At 36.5% G+C, this 27,424-nt stretch overlaps 2 protein-coding genes and 1 pseudogene across 2 annotated transcripts; all 3 read left to right on the forward strand.

Annotated features, from left to right (window-relative positions):
- The first annotated feature begins 1,229 nt into the window (after positions 1 to 1,229).
- On the forward strand, positions 1,230 to 6,090 carry LOC141820356 (serine/threonine-protein phosphatase PP1-like). The gene is made up of 4 exons (XM_074707650.1): positions 1,230 to 1,607; positions 3,736 to 4,295; positions 4,386 to 4,592; positions 5,777 to 6,090. Exons 1-4 carry the CDS (start codon positions 1,424 to 1,426, stop codon positions 5,789 to 5,791), a joined length of 966 nt encoding a protein of 321 aa, XP_074563751.1. The 5' UTR covers positions 1,230 to 1,423; the 3' UTR covers positions 5,792 to 6,090.
- A 1,773-nt stretch (positions 6,091 to 7,863) lies between these two features.
- On the forward strand, positions 7,864 to 20,885 carry LOC141820445 (uncharacterized). Its single transcript, XM_074707762.1, has 8 exons — positions 7,864 to 10,656; positions 10,738 to 10,841; positions 15,408 to 15,477; positions 15,916 to 16,698; positions 17,567 to 17,769; positions 18,969 to 19,092; positions 19,710 to 19,910; positions 20,503 to 20,885. The coding sequence occupies exons 1-8, from the start codon at positions 7,897 to 7,899 to the stop codon at positions 20,644 to 20,646; spliced, it is 4,389 nt and encodes a 1,462-aa protein (XP_074563863.1). The 5' UTR covers positions 7,864 to 7,896; the 3' UTR covers positions 20,647 to 20,885.
- A 2,318-nt stretch (positions 20,886 to 23,203) lies between these two features.
- Positions 23,204 to 26,741, forward strand: LOC141820349 (auxin-responsive protein IAA21-like; annotated as a pseudogene).
- Positions 26,742 to 27,424: the final 683 nt, after the last annotated feature.

The following is a 27,424-nucleotide window of genomic DNA, read 5'->3' on the forward strand; positions in this document are numbered from 1 at the left end:
GTTAAATAATAACACGAGGGAGGAAAAAAAACTCATATGATGAATAGGAAGCCCTCGCGTATCATAAGATATTTTGATGATAAACTGGTTCTAAATGGGGAACGCAATCAAAAAGATGTTGGACATCTGGATTGGCCACCGTATGTATTTCCCGATTTATCCTGGTGGTCAGTGGGAAACTTCCGTGGGACCGGGTCGGTCACCCTCAGGGATTGAGTCCATGAGACTGACTGGGATTATCATTTTTTTTTATGATAAACAGGAGCATCACGGTTCGAATCCTATCCAGAAAATATTTGTTTACAATGGGATCATAAACAATGAATGTCTCGAGTCCAAGAAATTTTTTATAAGATCGAATCAATCATCTCAAAAAAATCAAAATGAATAGGTATGCAATTCTTCACTTACCTTTTTTTTTCCTTATACTTCATTTGCACTACTACAACTAGTGCTATAACTTTCTTAATTCTCGAATATATTTTTTGGATAAATTCCATCTTTCAATATGTTAATTTGGTTAATTAAGGAGGTCAGATCTAAGTAGGTTAGGGGACTATCAAGTGTTTTGATCGATTGGATAAGGATTTGTTTTTATTAAATATTAAGTTGCGCAATCAATTAACCCTAGAGTTTTCAATCAATTAGATGTAGAATTTGGGCATATAATAATTTTATTTAGGCCCTAGTCAATAGGAAGGCTTTTAAACCAATTAAATGATGGAGAAATTGATGGAAAGATTACTTCAACCGATTGATAATGTAGTTATTGGAGCACAATATTTTGATTTGAGTTGTTCGATCAATTCAATTGGATCTTACTCTTGGATGATGGTGCATCAAGTGTGTAGGTGTAGTCATGCCGGATGGATTATAATCTAAGGGTATCGCTAAGGAGATACAAAAGCCCTTGAGGGCAAGTACCTTGACAGCGGCTTATCGAGAACATGCTTATCGAGAACATTCGATCCTTCCCCACTCCTCGTCCGACCTATTCTACAATAGAGAGAATCACCACATGCATAGTAACCACAAGAGAATCACCATGGCCATCACCAACAACCATCCCTAAAGGGAACATTTGACTGTCTATTCAAGTAAACACAAATCTAACTTTTAAAAAAAAAATAAATAAATAATAAAGGATTTAATATGACGGTCCTTTATAACGGTACGCATCCGATACGTTCGACATGTACCTAAAAAGGGTGAGCGTTACAGTGACGGAAGCAAATGGATGTGGTTTATTAGGGCTCCGAAGTTGACACCGCGCTCCTCTTCCGAATCGATCCATGGCTGACGGTGGAGAACGAAGCCGGATGAGAGCATAAGGGGGAAGAGGAATAGGGAGAGCGAGATCGCCTTCAATCCCTCCTTCGATCCTCATCCCGATCGAGCGAAGAGGTGCGCTGGAATCACGAGGATGCCCATGGACAAGGCGGTGCTCGACAACATAATAAGGCGGCTTCTGCTAGCCAAGGGGACCAAGGCGGCGAAGAGCGCGCAGGTGACGGATGCGGAGATCCGGCAGCTTTGCATCACATCCAAGGAAATTTTCCTCAGCCAGCCCATTCTGCTTGAGCTGGAGGCCCCCATCAAGATCTGCGGTATACGCCGAAAAGGAATTTTTTTTTGGCTTTTGTTGTTTTGAATTATAAAGCTCCGTTTGCTAATATTTGATCTTTGTTTCTTGTGCCATTTTTTTTTTTGTTGAGATTGTGTGTTCTTTCTAATTTGTGAACCACCAAGAAGCTTTGACTTTGATAGCTAGTTGATGTCATGGTTTCTAGTTTTTCTTGCTGCATACTTTATTGTTTGTTTTTAATTCTTTTACTTGAGAAATCATGGCGAATGCTTATGATGGTGGCTTGGAATTTTGACTATTGAGTAGAATTTACCCGCAAGACTGAATTGTTTGTTCATAATTAGGTTTTCATGAATGCATTTTATCCTGTTCTTTTGTGGTTGTTGAAAAGCTAATATATGTTTGCTTTCAATGTTAACAAAACTTCCTCTTCACAAAGTACTCATTGCCGTTTTATCTGTCAACCATGGGGGACCCATAGAGAAGCAATAGTTCTTCCCTATTTTGTATGAGATAAGGATGCAACTTGGAGCATGGTTTATTCCTGATTGGTTTTGATCTGATCATCTAGCTAGTAGTTCCAAGGTAAAATATGATTGTCTGAATTGGATGATAATGATCTGTTTGTCTAAGATGGGATAGTAATCAGTGCCGAGATGCTTTAAAGCTATTTCAGTTTTACTGTAAAAGATTCTATAGAAATTCCTTGCCTTCCCATAACTAATTTATTTTTCCCTAGCAACTCATTTGGCAGATATTATGATGTCATTAGCTTTACAGTAAAATCTCTTTGGCTTGCAAATGGTGATAAACTTGTGCCATTAAAGTGCTGTAGTATTGGAGTGTTTCATTTTGTTCAGTTAACTTTAAATGTATTATATGAGAACGAAGGTGTTTTCTAGTTCCAAAGGATATACTTGGGATTTTAATGGAAATTGTTCACCACAAATGTGTTTGGACAATATAAAGTAGTTCCACAGAACTGTTTTTGTATGCAAAATTATAGCCTTGATAGATAAAATTTTATGTAGATATTTGAGTGGTCACAAGATTTCAATTGGGGAAATGGCAGTTCTACATATTCTGAAGTTGAAGGCAAGATAGGTGAAATAGGGAATTTATAATGCAAAATTTGTCCTATGGTACTATTTTCATGAGAAGGGAAATTATCAGCCTCAATAGATGAAATTTTTATATAGATACCTGAGTGGCCACAAGATTTCATTTCGGTAAATGGAAGTTCCACATGATAGAGAATGGTTGATACAAAGTTGCTCCTTGGTACTATTTTCCTGAGAAGGATAATTGTCGGCTTGCATACATAAAATCTTTATCTAGAAATTCAAGTGGTCACAAGATTTCAGTTGGGGATTTATAGGAGTTTTACATATTTGGAAGTTAAAGGTAAGATAGGTGAAATCGGGAATACTATCAAGAGAAAAATGGTCTATTTCTAGTATAAGTCATGACAGAAGCTTACATACCTAACTGTGCAAATAACCCATGTTACTGCTAAGAAGATCAACTTTATGTTGATGGCCATTTATTCAAGTATTAAGAAAAGAAATACTTGTAGTCAGCCATAAATAACTGAGACAATAAGACCTAGAACTTGTTGTACTTTAGGACTTTGTTACTTCTTTTTCATACTATTTTATATTGTATTATTTTAGGCAAGCTTTTAATTGTCTCAATGGGCATTGGTTTGATAATTAATTTATGCGAAGATAAGTTGATTTTTATTGGTGGTGTGTCGGGAGGAAGAATTATTTCAACTCAAAACTTTAAATCCAAAATTAATTTGAATTGTTTTTGAACTATTTCAAGAAGCATTAGTGTTGTAACAGAGGCTCTCTTTTCTTGCAAGAGCAAGGCCATGTGCTCACTTTAGCGTGGTGGCTTAACACACAACACTATGATATTTCTAAAAGAACGAGTTATAGTTTTTGAATGCTTGTATGGTGTATAGATATATAATTAGATTTAGTTGATTCTTAAATTTGGTTCTATTTTGGTTCTATTTTGGCTAAAGACTTGGATCTATTAACAACTCAACACAAATTGATATTCTATTTTTGCTGCCTGTTTTGAGAGACATATGAAACCAATTTTCATGTTTTGTTATGGATATTAAACTTTTGATGTTGCAGGAGATATTCACGGTCAGTATACTGATCTTCTTCGGCTTTTTGAATATGGTGGGTACCCACCACAGGCAAATTACTTGTTCCTTGGGGACTATGTTGATCGTGGTAAGCAAAGCATAGAAAGTATATGTCTGCTGCTCGCATACAAGATTAGGTACCCAGAGAACTTCTTCCTCCTTAGGGGTAACCATGAATGTGCTTCCATCAACCGGATATATGGTTTTTATGATGAGTGCAAGAGGAGATACAATGTTCGACTGTGGAAAGTGTTCACAGATTGTTTTAACTGCCTCCCAGTTGCTGCACTTATTGACGAGAAGATAATTTGCATGCATGGGGGTCTGTCTCCTGAACTAAAGAACTTGGATCAGATTAGAAATATTGCTCGTCCTGTGGATGTTCCAGACCAAGGGCTGCTTTGTGATTTGCTTTGGTCGGACCCAGATAAAGATATTGAAGGCTGGGGAGAAAATGATAGAGGTGTATCTTATACTTTTGGGCCAGACAAGGTGTCTGAATTTCTACAGAAGCATGATTTGGATCTCATCTGCCGAGCCCACCAGGTAAGTAGCAACTAACCACTTGCTTCCAAGAACATGGTCACTGAATGAATACATCCAGTTGGCTTCAACATATGGAGCTGATTTTGGCAGGTGGTGGAAGATGGCTATGAATTTTTTGCAAAGCGCCAGTTGGTGACGATATTCTCTGCTCCAAACTATTGTGGTGAATTTGATAATGCTGGTGCTATGATGAGTGTAGATGACACTCTCACATGTTCGTTTCAGATTCTTAAACCAGCTGACAAGAAGAAAGGATTTGGAAATAACTTTTTGAAACCAGGAGTGCCTGCAAGAAAGGTAATAAGTTGATAGTTTTCTCAGCAGTTTACAGTCATCTGAAAACACTTCATGCTCATGTTCAAGATAATCTGATCTTTTTTTAATTGCAATCTACCAGATATTATTCAGGTTATTGACAATCTTCTGTTGCAATTGTTTCCAACTTCCTGGCCATTTCTTTAGTTATACAATGTAGATTCACTAAAATCTGAACCTTTATTTATATGAAACATCGCCATTCTCTAGCAAGATGGCAAATGTTATTTTCATGTGTTTAACCTGTTTCTCTTTTTAAATATCTGTTACCCTAGGTTACCAAAAGGTCTAGTGGTTCCCACAGAATATCTAGCCGCCTGATGATGCACTTGGGTTTTAAGAAGTTTTTGATATTTGAAGTGCATGCTTTAGATGTATGTTCCTGGAGATCTTTATAGGTAGCCAAAACATGCATCATATAAGTGAGCAAATGTAGATTCATTTAACATCCTTAATAGTTATGCTAATGAATGAGCAGGGAGTCATATGCAAATAATGAGACAACTAATTCAATAGCAGATCTGATTTAGAACCACTACTAAAATTGATCAAGAACTTTCAAAAAATGGCTCTACTTTCCAAAAATCACAATTAAAAGTCCTGAAGTAACCTAAAATTGTGTTAAAGCTTTTTTCCACAGCCATTATCATCGGTATCATCAAATAATGTTTAGCTCCAACTATTTGGTATCATAGATCTTATTCATCTATTGGCCTCTAAACCCAATCACTACTAGCACTCAGATATTTTAAATTATTTTAAACAAATTGTTCTATAGTTTTTTGTTTCCTATCCCTTACTCTCATTGATACATTTCATCTAACTAGATAACCTATCAGTCATCTTTGAATTAGCATTTAATGAGGATAAAAAAAACACGACTCTGTTTTTGGCATAGGTTTACCTTATTTTTTTGTCTATATATTTCATGAACCATCCCCTTATCTCAAGCATGTTTTGAATTGTTATTGGAAAACTAACATATTATATTATTCATTTCGCCGCCTACTGCATGGTCACACAATCTTTACTAGTTTCCTGCTTTCTATTCTATGTTTGTATATATAACTTGGCCTCAATTCAACCTCTAATCTGAACTTGTTTCCTTACTACCGCACTAATGTTTGAAGAAGCATATATAATGAGTTCAAGTATGGATTCAACAGGGAGGCAAAGATTGACAGACAATGATATGGGGAGGGTTGTACATTTAGGACTTGAAAGAAGCATGAAGGGAAGAGATTCTCGGAACTGATGCTACATGACGAGTCGGGAATTAGTACCACGTTGAAGTTTACTGTTGTAGCTGAGCTCAGGCAGTATTTGTAAAGTATTACCCAGCTCATCAGATATTGTGAATTCTGCAAGTTTTTATGACTCACCTATATGATGGGGCACTTTAGGTTTAGAAAGAATATGTTTTATATGAAGCCCCAAATGTTTCTTCTCTTGCACAGAGCAAAAAATTTGTTTTCGTCAATTTATGATCTGGTTCCACGTCTGTGATGGAGTTTTGGACCGACCCCATCGGTTCTTAGGGTTTTTGGTTAAGTGTATTGAAAGTTTTATTTCACCTATATGATTGAGTCAGGACCAAAAACAGTGGAAACAAACTGTCTAGGTTGCCCCTTCCAACAGCATTGGTTCTCAAATAACTTAAGAGATTGGCACTTTCATTTGATTAGGATGAATCTGAATTGTACAGCTTTGTAAATGAGTTTTGATCCAAATTTTTTGATAATTAAAAATAGTTTTGAATTAGGAAATTTTAAGAAAAATATCACGAAGAGAATAGGAAAAGTTTGGAGTGACTTTGCGTGTTTAAGTGCTTTGATGACTTCTGGCCAATGCAATTCTTTAAATCTCACGGATGATTAAAAAGTGTTTGGAATTAGAGAATGTGAGCATGTTTTGACTTAGGAAAGTACTAGCAAGAGTATGATTTATGTTTACCATGAATTTAATATATCTAGATAATGATTGGATTTCTTTTTAGGTCTTACACAATTCGAAATCAAGAATTTGAGCATGTTTAGATTCAGGAGAATGCCAGAAAGAAAATTCACTTTGTTGATGGTTGAAAAATAATCAGAAGGTTAGATATAGAGTGATGTAAGTTTAGAGTGAATGTATTTAAGTTCATCAATGACTTTGTTATTAATAGATTTAATATATATATATATATACACTTTCAATATAAAATTATTGATGGTCCTAAAAGTTTAAATATGAAAAAAAAAAGAACTTGAATATATTTAAGGGACTAATATAAATATGAATTTTTTAAAGAGTACTTTAAATAAATATAATGGCACAAATTATTATTATTATTATTATTATTATTATTATTGTTTCAGTCTAACTTAAGTAAGAAAGGTTTTGCTTTAGTTTGAGGTTACAAGAAGTGAAAGAGCATTTTAGAAAATAAATGTGTGTTTTTTTATAATTTAAGTGATTGGATTAAACATGAAAGGATAGTGCATATTTTGTAAAATAAAATGATTCTTTTATTTCGTAAGTTAAAAGGATTCTCATTTAATAGTAATTTTAAAATATGATTTCGCTTTCAATGAATGAGAAAGTCTACACTGTGGCCATGACTATAAGGATAGGCATAGTTGTAAAAACCATACTCAATCCGTAGAATAGGATTGATTTGAATATATTTATATTATTTAAATTTAAATGATAAGATAATTGAAGTATTCCATTAAATTTTATATTGTTTAAATTTCTTTGATGATGAGCTAAATCTAAAATAATCAAACTGTTTCATCAAAATAGCTATTTAAATTTGATTTTTTTATATAAATTTGAGTTTGATTTATTTAAAGTTTAATTTTAATTTATTTGATGGTTTGAAATTTTTATATTTTGAAATATATTTGATTAATCAATAAATTTGATATTTATTTGTTTAAAAAAATTTATTTATGAATATTATTTGTGAGACACACATGTTCTAGCTTTGAAGAACATTTAATTCGAGCCACGTGTAAATTCGTTAAAAAAAACAGATAAATTCTGGCCTCTACTTCCATGAGTGTTACGAGGGTTCGGGTTATCAGTTTTCAACTGGATCCGATAACTATTGGGCTTTTTGAACGGGCCTTTTCCATTTTCAATAATGCGGTTCGCTTAGGATGACGTCACCCGTGGCAGTTTCCAGCGGTGAACTGTCCGTCTCAAGTAGCCGGTCCATTCCTTGGCGGTGGAATGAACCAGCGATGTTTCGCAGAGCTGTGAAGAAAGCCTCAGACACCTAGACGACGGCCACCGGCGCCGGATGAAGTGCCCGTCGGCCGCGTGCCTTTGGCCTGCCGCTCCTCCCTCTCACCGTATCACCGCAGCTCTCGTCCTCAACCACCCGTCTCCCGCCCTCTACACAGGTGGATCCGATGGCTCCATCGTTTGGTGGAGCCTCGCTGCCCCTCCCGAGATCCGACCCGTGGCCTTGCTCTGCGGACACGCCTCGACCATTTCCGATCTCTCCCCTTGCTCGTCCTCCGAGTCCGATCTGCACGGCGCCAAAGCGCTGCTGAGTGCCTGCGCCGATGGCGTGCTCTGTGTCTGGACCGCTGGGAGCGGCCGATGCCGTCGCAGGAGAAAACTTCCCCCTTGGGCAGGGTCTCCTTCTCTTGTATCGCCCCTACCTTCGTCTCCGCGGTACGCGTGCATCATCTGCACATCTCCCGACTCCGTTGGTCGCCACGCGCACGAGGGCTCGAAGTATGCTGTGGTCATAGTCGATTCTTGGTCGCTGAACGTGCTTCGGACCGTCTTCCACGGAGGCTTGCCAATTGGTCCTGTGAAGTCGATGATGGTGATTCCGTTGTCGGATGATGGAGGACAGAAGAGGCACGAAGCGATCTTGGTTGACGGGCATGGAAAGACAAAGTTTTTTACGGTTTCCGAGAAAGAACACGAGGGTGAAGAAGCCGCATTCCCTCAAAGAGACTCATCTTCCGACGCTACTGCATCTATCTCCGGAAGGAGTTTTCAGGACGAACCAAACGCCGTAGCTGTGGCAATTTCCATCGATGGGAAAATTTTGGCACTCATATGGGCGAATTACTGTGTGTTCAAGTTGGTTAAAGATGGTGCCACCCTAGGTGAGATCCATTTAGCTGGTAGCTCCCTCCTCAATGAATACTCTTCTAAGAAGTCACAACTGATTGGAGGTATGTTTCTCAGAGAAGAATATGAACAAAATCCGTCAGAGCCTGAGGATTTGGCCGATGGGTTTACCAGGAGATTTTTTGTTTGGAGCAATACCGGTGCAGGAGTGGTATATATGGTTTCGATCTCAGATGTTACATTCAAGTTTCAGCTTCTGTGTGAAATTCCAGCAAACCCTAACATGCTCGATGAGAATATATCTGTTTATTTCTGTCAATTAAATCAACGTCTAGTTCGTGCAGAATCATTGTGCTTCAGAGTTGGTGGTTCTTTAGTATGGAAACCTGTGATTACAAATTGGTCCATTACAAAATCAGAAGGCATGGTAGATGATAGACCATATGCTACAGAAATGCTTGGGGAAGGCAGTTTTTCTGTTGAACCAGCATTTGCGTGCATGAATGCGGTGGGGGAAGGCACAGATAAATACTCCAGTGGTTCATCTGGCAAGTATGGTGATGATAGCAGTGATTTCTTAGGAGTGAATAATGCTGTCTCATCTTCGATGGTCCTTTCTGAAGACTTATATGGCCCATATGCCGTAGTTTATGGTTTCTATAATGGTCAGATAGAAATATGCCAATTTGTAAATGTGTTTCATGAGGAGAATTCTTGTCCTGGAAGGTCAAATAATTCCAATTATCTGCAAATTTCTGAGCGTGTATTTGATGGGCACACAGGTGCCGTTCTTTGTTTGGCTGCACATCATATGGCTGCATATTCAGAGGAGCTTACTTTTCACAATGTTTTGATTTCTGGAAGTATGGACTGCACAACCCGAATATGGAATATGGATACAGGTGACCTTATTTTAGTAATGCATCATCATGTAGCTCCTGTTAGGCAAATTATATTGCCACCAACTTGGACCTGTCATCCTTGGAATAATTGCTTCTTGTCTGTTGGAGAAGATTGTTGTGTAGCTCTTGTTTCACTGGAGACTTTGAAAGTTGAAAGAATGTTTCCTGGGCATCCCAGTTATCCATCTATGGTCGCATGGGACAGCACAAAAGGATATGTAGCATGTCTGTGTAGGAACCTTCAGTCACTATCAGATGCTGTCAGTGTTTTATATCTTTGGGATGTGAAAACAGGTGTTCGAGAGCGGATTATCAGGGGGACAGCATCTCAATCAATGTTTGATCATTTCTGTAGAGGCATCCATAAAAACTCTATTACTGGAACCATTTTAGGTGGTACAACTTCAGCATCTTCGCTGCATCTTTCAGCTCCTAAAGATGCAATAATTTCACTATCCAATGCAAAACCAGAGACTGGTGCAATCTTGCCTAAAATTGTTAAATCTCATAAAAGTATGGATTCTTTCTACAGCAATACTAATCAGCCAGAGCACAACAAGTCGAGGAAGCCAATTTTGATGCATGCTCCTGACACATGTGATGTTGATCACGATTTAGCTAGAAATATCTCTACAAGCCAAACGAAGTCACAAAGGGCTAGCAGAAAGAAGCATCCTGTGAAATGTTATTGTCCATTCCCTGGTATCGCAGTGTTGAAATTTGATCTTTCTTCTCTTATGTTTCCTCTCTCTAAACAAAACAGTGGTAAGCAAATGAATGTTCAAGTTTCTGAAAATGATATCGCTGAGCCAAGTGGTCGTCACAAATCTTCTACTTTTAATTCTCAAGGACCTGATAGCAGTCTTATAAAAGGGTCACTTGAAGGACATATACTTAGATTCAGTTTATGTTTTCTACATCTATGGAATGTTGATGATGAATTAGACAAATTACTAGAGGAGGAAATGCACATTTGTAAACCAGAGGGTTGCCGTATAGGTGCTGGAGTGATAGGAGATAGAGGATCCCTAACACTGATGTTCCCTGGCTTATGCAGTACTCTCAAGGTAATTGCTTCAGATTAGCACTTTTATTAGCTTCTCAGTTTTACTTTTATTAGCTTGACTGAGTTAGCTTTCTCTTTTCAGCTTTGGAAGTCCTCACATGAGTTCTCTGCGATGAGATCTTTAACAATAGTATCTCTTGCACAGCGCATGATCACTATATTGCATACTTGTGCAACAGCTAGCAGGTTTGCTTTCTTTTGCCTGCTATGAAAATTTTCTTTGAAGATGTTGTACATTCAGGTATTTGTGTTGGGCTATGCTATCATTAAAGCATCAAGCTAATTATTTGACTTGATGAATCAAATACTATCCATGACATGTGAAACTAGAGGACAATGAACTTAAGATTTCTCAATATTCTATTATAACAGAAGGTATAAACATATTGTCTCACTAGATGTGCACCATGTACCATGTATCTACATGAATATTTTGAAAGGCTCTATACTGTTTCTGTGTGACATGTTTGTTGAAAAACCTAGTTGAGATGTTAATCAAAAGACAATTAGACATCTGTTTCAACCATGAAACATTGAAATAACACCTACTTGTGAGAGAGAATATCATTATAGGTTTAAAAGAGAACAACTGTAGGACTCTAACATAACATCTAATGATTAAGTAATCAATGTGGAAATATTAATTCTAACATTCCCCTTAATGGTTCTAAAATGTGGTCATCTAGGTCATATGTGGCCACCTCGATCCATTTAGAAGTAAATCACATATAAACTGCGCATAACTTATGCAGCCTACATCATGCAGATATAAAAGTTTTGGCTCGGCTTATTTTGGATCATTTAAATTGAACTAATTTGACTTACAATGTTAACCTAGCATATTTGGTAGCATATAGCTCATAAGTATCAACTTGTTTTATAAGTGAGGGACACTTTAGATATTATTCTATATTGTTTATTAAATGATTGGCATATATTTTTTATACGAAAAATTATAAATTGAATGTGTTGATTAATAAATTAGAGTCATTACGATTAAAGGAATTAATCCACATGACCTTAGGTGATCCTTCTATCTATATTTAGATATTATTATGAATATGGAATTTAAAAATGGACCCTTGTATCTTACACATTTATATATGAACCCAATTATCTCATGACATTTTCCCTTAAGCTAGTTCAATATATTTTAAAAACTTGTTATTATAAATATATTCAACTTCAAGCCCTCTTAGCGATTTGGTTTGCAAATTTGCTAACTAATCATTATAACTAACAAAAGATATGATAATCTTGCATTTTTTTCTCCAACGAAGTGACGATCAATATTTATATTGTTTAGCCATTTTACAAAAAATGAGATTCAAGGCTATATACATCTTAGGTTGATTGTCACAATAAAACTCCATCGGCTTTATACTAGCTTGGTCATTAGATGCTAAGTCTAAACACGCTCGTATGTTGCTAGGGTCATAGCCCTATATTCTGCCTTTGTATTTGACTTTTTCATTTTCTTTGCTTTTTTACTCTTTTAAGAAATAAGGTTTCCTTTTAAGAGAACATACGATCTAAATACTATTTCAATCATAACATAAGATATTTTTCTGTACTGTACCCTTCAAATAGTGTGGCATCCTTGTGAATACTATCTAATGGTTGTGATATAGATTTTTTTAGAAACTAACAAATCATATTAATAGCAACTGAGATGTCAGATTTGGTGACTTGAAGTTTGGTGGCTATGAGATAATTAGTGATTGTGAGATAGTTCAGATTTTCTACTATCTTTTTGATTTTCCCAAGGTCAATTAGTGGTTCTTACTATTCTTCTATCAAAATCACATTAAGATCTATGGGACTATCTATTGATTTAGTCTTTAGCATGTTAACTTCTTTAAGCATATCAAATACATTCTTATATTGTGAGATATAAATATCTCCCTCTGAACGAGTCATCTCTATGCTAAGGAATTATTTGAGATTAGCCAAACCTATTTCAATTTCAATACTAATCTTTAGCTTTTTGTGTGTTTGGTGTTAACTGATTCTCTTGGAGCTTGCTTTAGAGAAACATGAAGCCACATCCTCAATGCCATCTCCATCTAAGCAACCTATGGCCACCTACCAACCTTTCCTAGTTCTCATTCAGTATCATTGTTGTTGACTACCCACCCACCTCAATAACAACCACAACCTTCTGCATGACACCACTATTGCATCCTAGCGATGGCGTTCCACATCACTGATGTCCCCCTCATGGCCTGTTCGCCCTATTCTTAACAACCACAATAGCCACAAGACACCTAACAACCTTCTTTGACTTCCTTTCTCCTTTGCTTGGGCTGTAGGAACTTCTAATCTCCTTCGGTCCCCAAACCTTCCTTGTGATCGAAATCAACTATACCTTTACGATCCTCCACTCTAGGTCGCCCCTTCATCCTCTATAGGAAGTTTGATGCTCACCACTATGAGAGATGATCAATGTCACCTTGCGTAACATCTTTACACCATGAGCTTGTTGCAATGTCGCTCTTTTGTGATTTGAGTGACATGTAGGTTAGTCCATCTAATTATAATATTTTAGATTGTCCCTAAAAAAGTATGCCTCTAAATTATTCTAGTAACTTGTTCTTTGGGAACCATGTGTAGCAAACTTTGCAACACAAAGGATCACATTGACATTAGCACCATTATAGCTCCCATAACAAGCTCACATTGACATTGGCACCATTATAGCTCCCATAACAAACTCTTTTATTTCTTTGTCTGCATTATTTATTTCCTTGTCTACATTTACATCCTTTAGGGAGATTAAGGAAAATATGATTAAGGCTTATGTTCTAAAACATCCTGACCTCTCTAAAAATTTTGAGGTGTTCTAAGTTGTGTCTAGGATAGGGATAACAGGAACCTCAAGCCAAGAAAGGCATCCCATTGTATACGCAAAAATCTCTATGAAATTTAAAAGTGTTACTTAAGCTACGATAAAGAGTTTTGTGCTATCATTTAGGCCTTTAGGCATTGACATCACCACTTATTACCTCTTGAACTCATCTTGTACTTGGAGCATAAGACATGGAGTTTCATCCAATCGATAGAGGAAACTAAGCAATTATGCTAAGTGGGTTGGATATTTCTCTAGGAATACACTTTTGTCCTAAATATCAACTTGGTGTGGATGATAAAATTTTTTTGTTATATTGAGCCGTGTGGTAGTCAAATTACACACAATGAACACCGTCAATGATAAGATTTGATTGTTGGGATAAATATGTCTTTAACGTTTGAGATGGGGATTGTCATGATCTTTAATTTTTTGATCAGGAACAAGTATGTGTTTATGCATTTCCAAGACATAGCCTAGAGACTTTCTTGTTTGGGAAATACACACAAGTGATCTAGCTAGACACTTCAGAAAAAGTAAGACCATTATCTTGATTCTAGATCAATTTGGCTAGCTCATTGTCACAAGATATTGATTGGATCGTATTGTAGATTCACATGTCACTTGGTCAATGCAACTAAGTAACACACGAGTCTTTACATGTCATTATTATTGATTCTCCATGAACCTGGAAAGTCTTTAGCATGTACTTTGTTTTGAGTTTACCTGGGCTTAATTAAAGCCATAACTATATCTTAGTAGTTGTAAATTGATTTTAAGATGTCACCGTGTAACAAGACAAAAAAATGCATCACATAACTATTAATAGCACTTATTAAATTCAAGACATTATAAATTTAAGGAATATTATGTGCTTGTTGTACCTGCCCTAAATGCTTTCCAAAAATCTTATTCAAAAAACTTTATGTTCATTTCTCTAGACCACCTTTTAGATTGTGCGGAACATTAGTACTAATGCATATGTTAATTTCTCTAGAACCTAAAACATTAGTCTAATTTTCAATATTAAGTACTTACTATTATGCTAAGGACTTTTGAATCTTGTCAATTGATTTGCCTTTATATCACACTCCTACAGTGTAGTTCCTGCACTTCCATCAGTGACATAATCCACTCTTTAGATTGAGTGCGTGTATTATGGACACTCTGATGGTGGGATTGATGGATTATTGAGGATGAGCAATGACACCATGCTCCCTAATTACTCAAAAAACAACTGGAGAATTAGTCACCCAAACTATCTACAATGGCGTCTCCACTTTGCACATGTGCAGTGCCATAGATTCTGATTTGGAAAGTTTCATTTCTCCGCTCAACAAAGTCAAGTTTTTTTTTTATAGAGGAGAATGATGTAAAAAGGAACCAAAATATAGAATAATTGAATTTAGATTTGAATTATTGGTAATAATTTAAGATGTTGGTAATTAGTCTATTTTGGTTTAAGGGATTATCTACTGACCAGGAAAAAGAATCATATTATATGTTAGAATTGCAAACGATGAACAATATGCTATATTAATTTAGAGTGAAAGCACAGCATGTGTTGGAATTACATGCTTGATACTTGACTACTCAATAAAAGACAATAGAATAACGAAACAAGAGCAGCATTATCTTATTCTCACTGTTTCTGGAGGAGAAATACAATTTGAGCCACTATCCAAGCCCTTGCCTACTAATCCATCCAATTTGTATAGATCATATGTATAAGTAAGAGCATCGACAAGTACAGGTTTCACAATGGAGTTTTAAAGATTGCTTACGAGGATAGATCTGTCAAACATTCAATAATTTTCCCTGTCAAAACACAAATTTTGTTCTGATGTTAAACCATTACTGTGGCATGAGATAGTGGTGAATTTTAAAGCATTTGCCTCTTGCAGTGCATTGGCAGCATTTTATACACGAAACTTTGCAGAGAAAGTTCCAGAAATAAAGCCTCCTTTACTCCAGGTTGCATAGTATGCTAATGGTTTGCATCTTCTCTATCTATTTTTTTCCTTAAAATATAGTGGGCTCCTAAGTCTTATATGTCTTTGATTTATTCTAATTAGCTTACTAATCTATTATTATATCAGTACTTGAATATATGATCCTTTAAATGGGAGAATGAATTGCCATCTTATCGTCCATGACCTGATATACCAGACAGAACAGTGAAACTATAAATGTTTAACTTCTATTGATCAGCGGATTAGATCTTCGCTTATTTTCATCTGTCTATTTATGGTCTTCATATGCCATGGTGGGAATCATTTCTTGGGTATTTTTCTTGTTAAAATTTTACGTAGTTTTTTTGTCTGTTTTTGTCTGTTTCACAAATATTTGGAACAAATCCTGTTGTAAGGCTTTCTACACTTGATTTTGGAACTAAATATACTCCAATTCCAGCTTTTAGTAAGCTTTTGGCAAGATCCCAGTGAGCATGTACGCATGGCTGCACGTTCTCTGTTCCATTGTGCTTCACCACGGGCTGTACCACATCCTCTGTGCTGTCAGAAAACAACAGTTCCTGAAAGTACAAGTTCTGCTTTTATTTCTAGTGTCAATAATGAACACTCGAGTGGCTACTTAGACAGATCTGTCCAAATTTTTGCAAGTGTTGAATCTGAAATGGCCTCCATAATTTCATGGCTGGAATCTTTTGAATTTCAAGAATGGACTTTGTGGATCAGAGGAACAAACCAGGATGCAATTGCCTCAAACATTGTAGTTGCAGGAGCTTTAGTTGTCTGGTACCCCAGCGTAGTGAAGAATACTCTTCCCAAGCTGGTTGTTAATCAACTACTGAAGTTGGTTATGTCAGCTAATGATAGATACAGTTCAACTGCAGCGGAGCTCCTTGCAGAAGGAATGGAGAATACGTGGCAATTGTGTCTAGGGCATGAAATTCCTCATCTTATTGGAGATATATTTTTCCAAATTGAATGTCTAAGTGGTTCTCCAGCTAAAAATGCAATACAGAATCCTGCTGTAGCTGTTACTATCAGGGAGGCTTTGGTTGAAATTCTTTTGCCAAGCTTAGCAATGGCTGATGTTTTAGGATATTTGAATGTAATAGAAAGACAAATATGGACTACTTCATCAGATTCTCCTGTTCATATTGTATCAATTAAGACTCTCATCCGAGTAGTTCGTGGCTCTCCAAAGCACTTAGCTCCATATCTAGATAAGGTACAAAAAACAATTTGTTTGAATGTGAAAGGTTTCCTTTTTATGCATCTCTGCTCCTTTGGCATTACATCAATTATAATTTCTTTGAGACAACCATATGGACCGGAATGTAGTTCTAATGATAACAATGATTTTTTGAGTTTGGTGTGACAACAAAACTTCTCTAACAAAATGTGTCTCCTGTCCACCCTTTTCTAAAGTGATTTATGTTTAATGGACTTCACTGTAATCACTTGCAAATGGCTTTTTGTACGTCAGCTTCTTATATACCCCAATATAGAATGTATGTTCTGGTTCCATTTTTTTTACATCTTAATTATTCAATATGGAAGCAATCTGCCTATTTCACTCTTAAAGTATATGAAAGTGCAATTTCACACTAATCAAATGGTTTGGTTTGGTTCTCTCTACTTTTCTCTGGTGGTGTAAAGCATTCAAAAGACATCTTAGAACCTAGAAAAAAAATTAAAGTGATGATATTTTAGAAATTAAAATTCAGATATTGAATAATTCCAAATCAAATTTTAGGAGCCTCTAATGGCTGAGCCTTTTTGTTTTGTTTAGACCAAAGAACTCTTATTGTGACAGCTATTTTGTATATTGTGGGAAACATTGCTAAACTGGCATTGCTTGGATAGGCTTTATTCGTTTATCTTTCTTGTCTCACATAAATGATTTGGCTTTATTGTAATTATGCTTGCATTTATCATTTTCACAAAGAAAATTTTAGAATTGTCTTTTAAATTGTACACATCCCTGCAGTCTTTCCATACTAATCCATTTAATGTTACCTATTTTCTATAAAATTAAGTAGTTTATTTGCTGGTCCAGTTATCGCTACTAGATCTTAACTACTGACAAATTGCAGGTAGTACACCATATTCTACAAACTATGGACCCTGGAAACTTGGTCATGCGCAAAGCATGTTTCAGTAGTGCCATGATTGCTCTAAGAGAAGTTTCTCGTGTATTTCCAATGGTTTCTTTAAATGAAGCATCCACTCGACTAGCTATTGGAGATGCTATTGGAGATATTAGCACTGCAGCTATTCGAGTATATGATATAGAAAGGTATGCCAATGATGGTATAAATTAAGTTGGAAGGTACATCAATGATGGCATAAATTAAGTTGGATTTGTGTGTACAAATGTTGTTTCTTGCTGTTATTTTCCAACTCCTTATGTTAGGTTGTTATAGTTTAGTTTTAATTAATTGAGATATTTCTTTGTTAAAAAGTTAAGAAAATAAAATGTGCTTCTATGAAAATGTAAACTAAGTGACCATTTCTTTTGGCTACACAAGTTTCCATATTATTTTTGTTAGTTTTTAGGATTATATTATTTGATATGGGATTATCTTCCAGCAGTTCCCCTTTTATTTTCTTCTATATCTGGAAGATGGGAAAATTAGTTTATATGGATTGAAATGTTCCTCCTTTTATAAATGTAATCATCTCAATTTATGAAACTTTAGCCAATTGTACTTGTTGGCATAGTTTGGACTACCAATTGAAGCAGTAACTACTGTAACTGTCAATTAAGCTTTGAAGAGGACCTTAAAACTATCTGTATACTGAGCTTTTGCCTGACTGGCGGACAGTCGAACCTCACTAATTGATTCACTGAACAGACATAAATAGATGCTATAGGCCCTTTTACTATTAGGAGCAATGGAGAAGCATGGCATATTTAGTAATATCATTTCAATTAGATTGAAGGTTGTAAATATACCTAACATTTGTGAACAAGCTGGGTGCTTTAGTCAATATGAGCTTGTTAAACAAAAAAAACTTGAACACTTTTTAGCGCCCCCCCCCCCCCCCCCCCCCCCCCCCCCCCCCCCCCGGAGCACGGTGCAGCGGTATGACATTTCAGTGACAAGCAGGAGCATCAGCGTTAAATCTCACCCAAAAAGCATTATTTGCCTACAGTGGGATTATGGACAATGAATGTCTGATGCCGAGTGCATGACGCGGATGCTTCCCGAATTTACCTTGATGTCCAGTGGGAAACTTCTTAGGGCCAGGCCGATCACTTCCACGATTAGTCGATTCAAAGAGCTAGATACCTAGATTACAAAAATAAAAATAAAAATGATGATGATGAAGCTTAGCCTACTCGTAAACAGATCTTTTAAACTTTAGGCAAATACAGAAAAAGAAGCATTCCTGGATTATTGTTCTTCTTAGAGTTTTGGGTCTTCTGTTTCTTGTTTTGTTATCTTAAATATTTAAACTGGTTTTGTAACTACCATTTTTTTTTCATTGTAGTGTTTCAAAAATAAAGGTTTTGGATGCTAGTGGACCACCAGGACTCCCAAGTTTGCTTGAAGAATCATCAAACACAAGAATTACCACGGTCATCACAGCTTTGACCTTTTCACCTGATGGAGAGGTACTTTTATCTATATCTTAATGCCTTTTGCACCCTTCTTCATGCCTATTATGTAGTATTTCTTTGCTTTCTGCAGGAAGTAAAATTGTTTGGTGCATTGATTTGCAGCCATAATTGATCTCCAGCTTGTAAAACCGTGTCTAGCAGCTACTTGCTTTGTGGCACTTCTGTTTTAAAATTTTAGAAGAACGTTCATTTGTATCAAATTTTTTTTTGTTGTTAAGTATACCTTTTAGTCTTGATCCAATGCATAATGCATTATGCTGGTTCGTAGAAGTTGTCACTAATCCCGATGCATGAGCAGTATAAACTAAAAGTGCATTTCATATATTATGATCTTTTGTTTTGTGTTACATGAGTTTATGAATGCAACATCTCTCTTCATGGCTACAAGAGACTATGAATGGATCTAGGATTGTTTCATTTTGTGATTCTCGTGATAAGCTTTTCCATAACCAAAATTTATAGATACTTTTAATTTATTAGCTTTTACTTTGCCTGCCTTTTGGGCTTAATATACTCTGTAAATCTGTAAAACCATGATTCTGCAATATTTTCTGAGTCTCAAGGTTGCTTGTATCTTGTTGCGGGTCTGACATTGTTTTGTGCTGATCCAGGGATTAGTTGCATTTTCTGCTAACGGATTGATGATCAGATGGTGGTCTCTTGGTACGGCATGGTGGGAGAAACTGAGCAGAAGTCTTGTTCCTGTCCAGTGCACCAAGCTCATATTTGTTCCTCCAGAAGGATTTTCACCCACTTCTTCTCGCTCAAGCATGATTTCCAGCATTATCGGTCGCCCTAAACAGAATTCTCAGGTATATTTATCTAAAGGATATCTCCAAATACAACTGAAGAATGCATTCCATAATTTTCCAAGTTCCAATTGACATAAGTTGCTCAGGACTTGCTGTTGGCTGTGTTGAATTGGTGAAGGAAATGGTTATTTGAATTGATTCCTCTCATAACTTCTTCCCACTATTTTATATCCTTGAACATGTACAAAGAACAATCTGTTAATTTCATATTTTCACAAGTTTTTAGAGTTCAGAATGAACCGTGTAAGAGGTACAGGGAGATCAAACAAAACTCTAGATAATATATTAAATGATTTAATTTGAATATTACTAGTGATACAATATTGCATAGAGCTCAACTAAATGTAGTTCACCCCAAATATTTCAGACAAACATGGATTGATGGTGACGATCGCATTTCTTTGTCAAATGTTAGACATCTTAATGTTTGGTTATTAATAACAACATTGTAACGATATGGTCTGAATAGCATGATAAGACTCATGTAACCAACGTCAAATAGTTCAGATATGTACGAGTTCTTGTTTTGTTTCATTTGTCAGAAACAGAAGATACAAATGCAGTGATTTTTATAAATGTGATCCATTTGCAGGATGAGATGCAAGACCCAGATGATGCAGATTTGCTAAAGCTATTGATTCACAGCCTTGACCTTTCATACCGTCTTCAGTGGGTCGATCCAAGGAAGGTTGCGCTTATCCGGCATGGCCATGAGTTGGGAACATTTCAGCTGTGAGTTAAATCTCATTCGAATGATTCGGATGATAACAAATGCCGATAATACTAAAAAAAATAATGAATCAAATGCACGAAAACTATGCTGTCGGAGCTTCCTGAACCTTGTGGGACTTCATCTTGTAATCTAAAGATTGCTTCACAACTTTTTCCCACGGTGATAAATTTTTGTAGTTTTAGTATGCTAATTGAGTAAATTCCGTATCTTAAGGTGTGTTAAGGATACAGATTTGTATCCCATGAATCGATTATTGTGTTAAGGATACATACTTTGTGTTCATTTCAACTAAAAGAAGAAAAATGCAAATGCAAGTGTAAATTGTTTTTTTATAGAAAAAATGGGTATAGATGCTTGGTTGTTCTAGATGATTGGTTGTATAAAATAATATAGATTTTACAGTTTTGTAAGATTTAAAGTTTATTAAATCCTCTAAAGATAATGTAGTAAAAATAAATATTACTGAGCTTGCAAGGCTAAGGAACTAGTTGGTCGTCTTGTAGTCTTGTTAATTAATAGTTTGCCATTCGATGAGGAGTCATCCTTTGTTTCGAGTTGAATTTAACAAGTCGTGGTTGTTCGTGAGACTCTTTCGTAGTGATGCGACGCAATCGATCGTTAATACCATCTAAAATATCAATCATTCAATCTCGAACCGAAATGCAATCACAAAGGCGGAGATTGTTGTTGGTGTCCTATCTCCTTCTGCTTTCACAACGCTATTGCAATCAATGCAGCAGGCAGGCAGGCAGGCAGGCCAGCTGAAACAACACCATCCAAGCTCTTCTTCCAGTGCTCCAATTCTTCCATAGCGTGCCTTGTTTGATCACTCTCATTCAACCTTCTCCATTATTAGGAGGTTATCGAAGCCGAGTTTATCGGAGTTTATCGGCCGGCGAGTAGAAGTTAAAAGTGATTTCCTAGTGTGGAATTTGATGAAGAGGAGGTGTGAGGGTGAGGGCGACTGGTAATCAGTCTGTTGCATAGAGCTAGCTAGCAGCTACATTATATTGGTCCCCTTCCACCTACAATTCTGGATCAAGTAGCTCAAATCTTTCACTGGATTCCACTGCCCTCCATTCCCAGTAAGCAATCATCCATCTCAATTATTGAATCTCAAGTCTGACTCATCTTTCATTCCCACTTTATCTATCCGATTAATTCTAAAAATAATTAAATTGTTTTTCCTCTGTTCATCGTACTAGTTAAATTCAAAGTACAATTTATACGCGTTCAAAAAAATATTCGATTTTAAAATAGAAGATTAAAAAGCACTCACAATTGTAATGTAGTTCGCTTGTGAATAGGTTACCCTTGTAGGTAAACTCATCATTAGGCTCATAGTAGCGGTGGAGGTTTGGGAATGAGTACTTAAAATTTTAACTAAAATAAATTAGTAGATGAATTATAAAATTTATTTTTATAACTTTATGTCTAGTAAATAAAGAAAAATATAATCAAATATTTATCTAACTTTTTATTTTTAGAATAAAATCTCAGTGGAAAATAATTAAAAAATTTCCCCCCTTCAAATAGCACTCATTTACTTGAATAAAAGACTTAAAGAATTATATATGAAACTCTATTATCTATTTTTTTTCTCATTTTAAATTTTTTTTCTATATAAATAAATGAAAATTTAATAGAATAAAAGATGATTGAAGTGAGTGGGGGTGGGGGACAAGGGAGGCCCACAAGAAGGGGGGTGGAGAGGCATCAAATGAGGAGAAAAGGAAAGGTGCATGTGTGATGTTTCTTCCATGGCCAAACTTCAAAATTAATATTACAAAAAGAAAAATAATTCAACTTTGTTTGAAGTTCTATCGCAAGAGAACTCTTTCCATAATTTTTTTTAGTTAATTAATAAATCTTTCATAAATTTTACATTAATCTTTTCATTTTCTTTTTTATTTACCAAGTAATATCTAAAAGTAAACACCCATAGTTTCGAAGAGAGATAGAACGAAGCCATGAGTGATCAATACAAATGAGTATGCGGGAGCAAAATCAAAGTGATAATATGCATCGAAAATGATAAACTAAATGAAACACAAACTAACAATAAGAATACGATATCGTGTGCTTCGGAAACTTTATGCTTACTCTATGTCTTTTACCGATTGTTCAAAGTTATCAATATCGATCGATATATACTTAATTTGTTTCATCATCTTATAGTTAAGAGTCAACTCCGAATCATAAGATAAACTATCAAACACCCTCTAGGACTAGGGCCCATGATATAACTCCCCTCGATAACTAACTCTATCACTAAGTCAATTCGATCGATACAATCAATCTATGTAAAATAAGCCCAAAAGAGTCTAAATATTTTTATAATATTATCTACTTTTAATAAAATATAAAATAATAGTATTTTATGTTATTATTTTTTTAAATAAATAAATAATTAATTAATTAAAGTTTCCCTTCCCTCCCTCTCTTTCTCTCTCATCCTTTTGGTTTTTTTTATTTCCTCCCTCCTCCATCAGAAATTGGAATAATCCTTCTTCCTCGCTCTCGCCTGCCTTCTCTTCTTCTCTCGAGCTCGCCGCTTTTAATGGTAGCTGGCTCTAGCTGCCGAGGCTGATGTCACCGCCTCTCGAGCATGACTACATAGGCCTCTCCGAGCTCCACTCTCCGGCCGCCGTCGCCGCAGCCGAGGATGGGGCCCTCAACCTGAAGGAGACGGAGCTGAGGCTCGGCCTCCCAGGGTCCGGGTCCCACGACCGGAGTGACTTGGCGGGGAGGCTCACCTTGGGGCTCATCCCCAAGCCCTTCGTCTCCGGCGCGAAGCGAGGGTTCTCCGACGCCATCGACGGGACCGGCAAGTGGGGGCTCGCAGCCGTAGGGGTTAGATCTGAGGTGGATTCTGGAAAATGTGGCGCCTTGTTCTCCCCTAAGGGGGAGAACGGCGACGGGCAGCTGCCCGCTCTTGGAAATGCGGGCAGAGGCATGGACGCGGTGGCCAAGGCGACCGAGCATGAGAGAAAGGCCACCGGACAGGGCGGGAATTCGACTGGGAATGAGCGTGGAGTCGCGCCTGCGGCAAAGTAAGTGTCTCGGATTTTTGCTACGGCTCTTTGATTCAGGAAAGGTACTCACCCATCTTAAATCTTTATCTTATCTCGCCTGTCCTGTGTGATGGATTTGTTTCTTGCCGAGAGTGTCCATTTGTTCAGAGAAGATTGTTCTTTTTTGGTTTACATCCAGAAAAATACAATTGTTGTTTCCTATTAAATATATATTTAAGTGATTGCCCAGAGAAGCAACATCTGAAAGTCCTGATGAACTTAGTTATTCACAATTCTTCACCATAGATTTATTTTGTGATTTGCAGATAACGTCCAAGTATCCCACCCAAAATAGTTGAGACTAAGATGGTTTGTTGTTATTGTTATCCTTAACTTGAAGGATTGCTGTAATTTTTGTTTTGTTTGTTCTTGTTCAGTTTCAAAAATATTTTCACTTAGTTTCTTTTAATTTTGCTGAGATACAAAATGATGAGGATGAACTCTTACAGGGCACAGGTGGTAGGTTGGCCACCAATTCGTAGTTATCGTAAGAACAGCATGGCTACAAATCCATCAAAGAACAAAGAAGATGCTGATGGGAAGCAAGGATCAGGATGCCTGTATGTTAAAGTCAGCATGGATGGAGCACCATACCTTAGGAAAGTTGATCTGAACATATACAAGAATTATAAGGAGTTCTCATTGGCACTAGAGAAAATGTTTAGTGGCTTCACTATGGGTGAGCTCTGGTTTTTGTCCAATATTTTCATACTCGTTAATTCTTTGTTACCTGTTCATTGTAATTGATCTCTCACTCTTCTTTAGATATCTTGATAAACATATTGTTTGAGTTCTTGCCAAAAGAAACTTTTCTTTCATGCTGTTTGATTTTTTTTTTAGATAGTGTCTTGTTTTCGTTGCTTTTCCATGTTATGATATCTTGAAAGCAAAGTTATTTCTTTACTATTATATTTTTATCTTTTTTAACATCTTTTCTTCATTCTAATTTTACAAGCCATAGATGAATGTAAATTGCCATTGAGAAGTATGTGGTTGTCTTCTTATATGAAATACTGAAAATGCACATTGTATGTATGTGTATATTGGATTTAGGATCAATTCATGTAAAATTCTCCCAAGTAATAATGCAATATTGCAAAATAATATTTATAACAAGCCCCGTGGGTTGATCATTGCATGAGGAAGGGGGCCAACATTAACCCCGCCCCCCCCCCCCCCCCCCCCCCCCCCCACACACACACACACACACACAGATATCTAGTTCTAGTTCCTCCTTCCTTGATCAATCCACTACTCTTGCCTATGGATTTCCACTTGATTGCAAAATTACTCATGCAATCTTTGATAGATTGACTAGATCACAAGTGTCTCATCTTGAGCTTCCCTGAGAAATCGTAGGCTGTGACCAATCTAAATCCCATGGGTGCATTTCTATCAGCCCCATCTTATTCTGTATGTTTGTTTTTCTTGTCTGAAAGAGTTCAGAAACAATTATGGAACAAAATGTGTTATACTTGTGGAAAGCCATAATGTATGGGATTCTTATAGCTGAAGCAGAATCTGTATGTGCTTTTTGTTCTTGAATAGAAATCTTTACATACTATGATTGCTTGGTTTGGGGAGTTTACTTGTTCTGTGTAAGTTGTGGTGACTTCAGGCCAGTGTGATTCTCATGGAATACCAGGCCGAGATGGATTGACTGACTGCAAGTTGACTGATCTTCTAAGTGTATCAGAATATGTGCTCACATATGAGGACAAAGATGGTGATTGGATGCTTGTTGGGGATGTGCCATGGGAGTAAGTACAAAGTATTCTTAATGTGATGTTAATAGCTGTTAGATAGGCAAAAAGTAAAGACTATACCACTTCAGACTTTTTTTACTGGTGGTTATATTCCATGTTATCTGTATATTTTGGTATTGGCCGCCAAGAAATTTTGTGGCTTTAATTCTGTTTGAACTACTGGATGACTAATTACTTTTTTCTATTAATCTAAGGCTGCTCTAGGTTATTTTTCTTTCTTCCTTCTTTCCTTTTCTGTTCCAGATTTCATGTCCAACTTGTTGCTTGACAAGTGACTTTTTTTAATCTTTTTTTTGTGTATTTTTTTAATCTTTGATTTAAAATTTCAGGATGTTCACCGACTCTTGCAGGAGGCTGAGGATAATGAAGGGTTCAGATGCAATTGGACTTGGTGAGTACAAAAAACCATATGAAAGTAACCTGAATGGCCATTAAGTTTTCATAAGCCATTGAAATTTATTCCCATACATGACATAGGCCGACATACTATGATAATCTATGACTAGACCAAGCAATAATGCATCATAGTAGGCCTTCTTTATACTTCAATAGCAATAACTGTGTTTGATATATTGCTGCACTTATGTATTGTAGTTTGATATTTTGTGTTTTAAATTTCACCATATATTTGGAAGCTTTTTTCCCTTTTTGTACATACATTTTCTACTTGATTCGGAATCCACTATTATTAGCCTTATTATCCTTTTCCTTCTTTTAATGCATTGCTAAAACATGTATAATTCTGTTCTACCAACTACAATGCAGTAAATAGTAAGGCACTGATATACCAGCATCTCAAAATTTCAAGACTTGAAACTTAACATTATGTTGCATCACAAATCACCCTGCTTGTGGCTTTGGTGTTATGGCAAGGATGAAAATGCATGTTTTAAACTAACCAAACATGAAACATTTCTTGCAGCTCCAAGGGCCATGGAGAAATGCAAGAACCGTAACTAGGTCTCTGGGTTGGACCCTTCAATGAAAGGAAATGCACACCTGATCATGTCACTAAGGCTCTCCTTGAGACCGAAAGGTCTAACAAGGTTCTTGGCAAATTGTTATATATCTATTAAATTAGCTGGTTTGCTGCTTCTTTTCATGTACTAAGACTCCTTTAGATATGATTCTCTAGGGGAACTAAGCTTTCTATGATTGTGAATTCAGCATTTGTATGCACTGCAACTACTGTGTCTGTATGTTTAAACACTTGGCTTGGCTGTTTGGAATTGCTATAATTATATTTCCTGTTTGAAAATGTTGTTCACAAAGTCTTTTTCACGGATCTCGATCCTAGCTACTGAAGAACAAAGGATAAATAGTTTGTATTCCATTTTGTTGAGATTTGCAAGCAGCTCTCTGGTCATGTAAAGGTCATTACTCTTCATAAACCATTTCTCATAACTTTGACTTGCTCCCTTGTGTGTATGTGTATTAATTGATGCAGAAATATCTGTCTCTTTGAAAAATGATTCTTCAGGTGGGTTTCTGAGAGTTCATAATTTTATATGAAAAGTCTCATGGCTATGGCTATAGTCTCTGTTTCTTGTCCTGCAATTTTGACGATCCTTCCCTTCATGCCTTTTTCTTCCTCTTCTCAGTATTAGACATGCATGGTGATCTCTGCGGCTTTTTGGAGAAGCTGTGTTGGGTGAGAACCTGCATTCATTACCTATCTTTTTTAAGAACCACGATAGATACTGTCAAGGTAGCTCACGGACTCCCAAACAATCATTAAATCTGGGAAAAAATATAGGCAAATACCGTTGGTGGCGGGTTCATTCTCCCTGGTAACATGGCTTTCCTTCTCCTGGGAATCAGGCTTCCTTCTAAGCAATGATGGTGCTTCACTCCACTTCCTTTACTCATGATGTCTCTCGTTGGTGCCCTTTAAAGTACTGCAATATATCTAATACCACTAGAAAAATGGCTACTTGATGC

This window comes from Curcuma longa, unplaced genomic scaffold, assembly GCF_044706935.1.
Source record: "Curcuma longa cultivar G26 ecotype Majalengka, Jawa Barat unplaced genomic scaffold, ITB_CL_G26_1.1 utg3290_np1212_1714210_RagTag, whole genome shotgun sequence".
NCBI lineage: Eukaryota > Viridiplantae > Streptophyta > Magnoliopsida > Zingiberales > Zingiberaceae > Curcuma > Curcuma longa.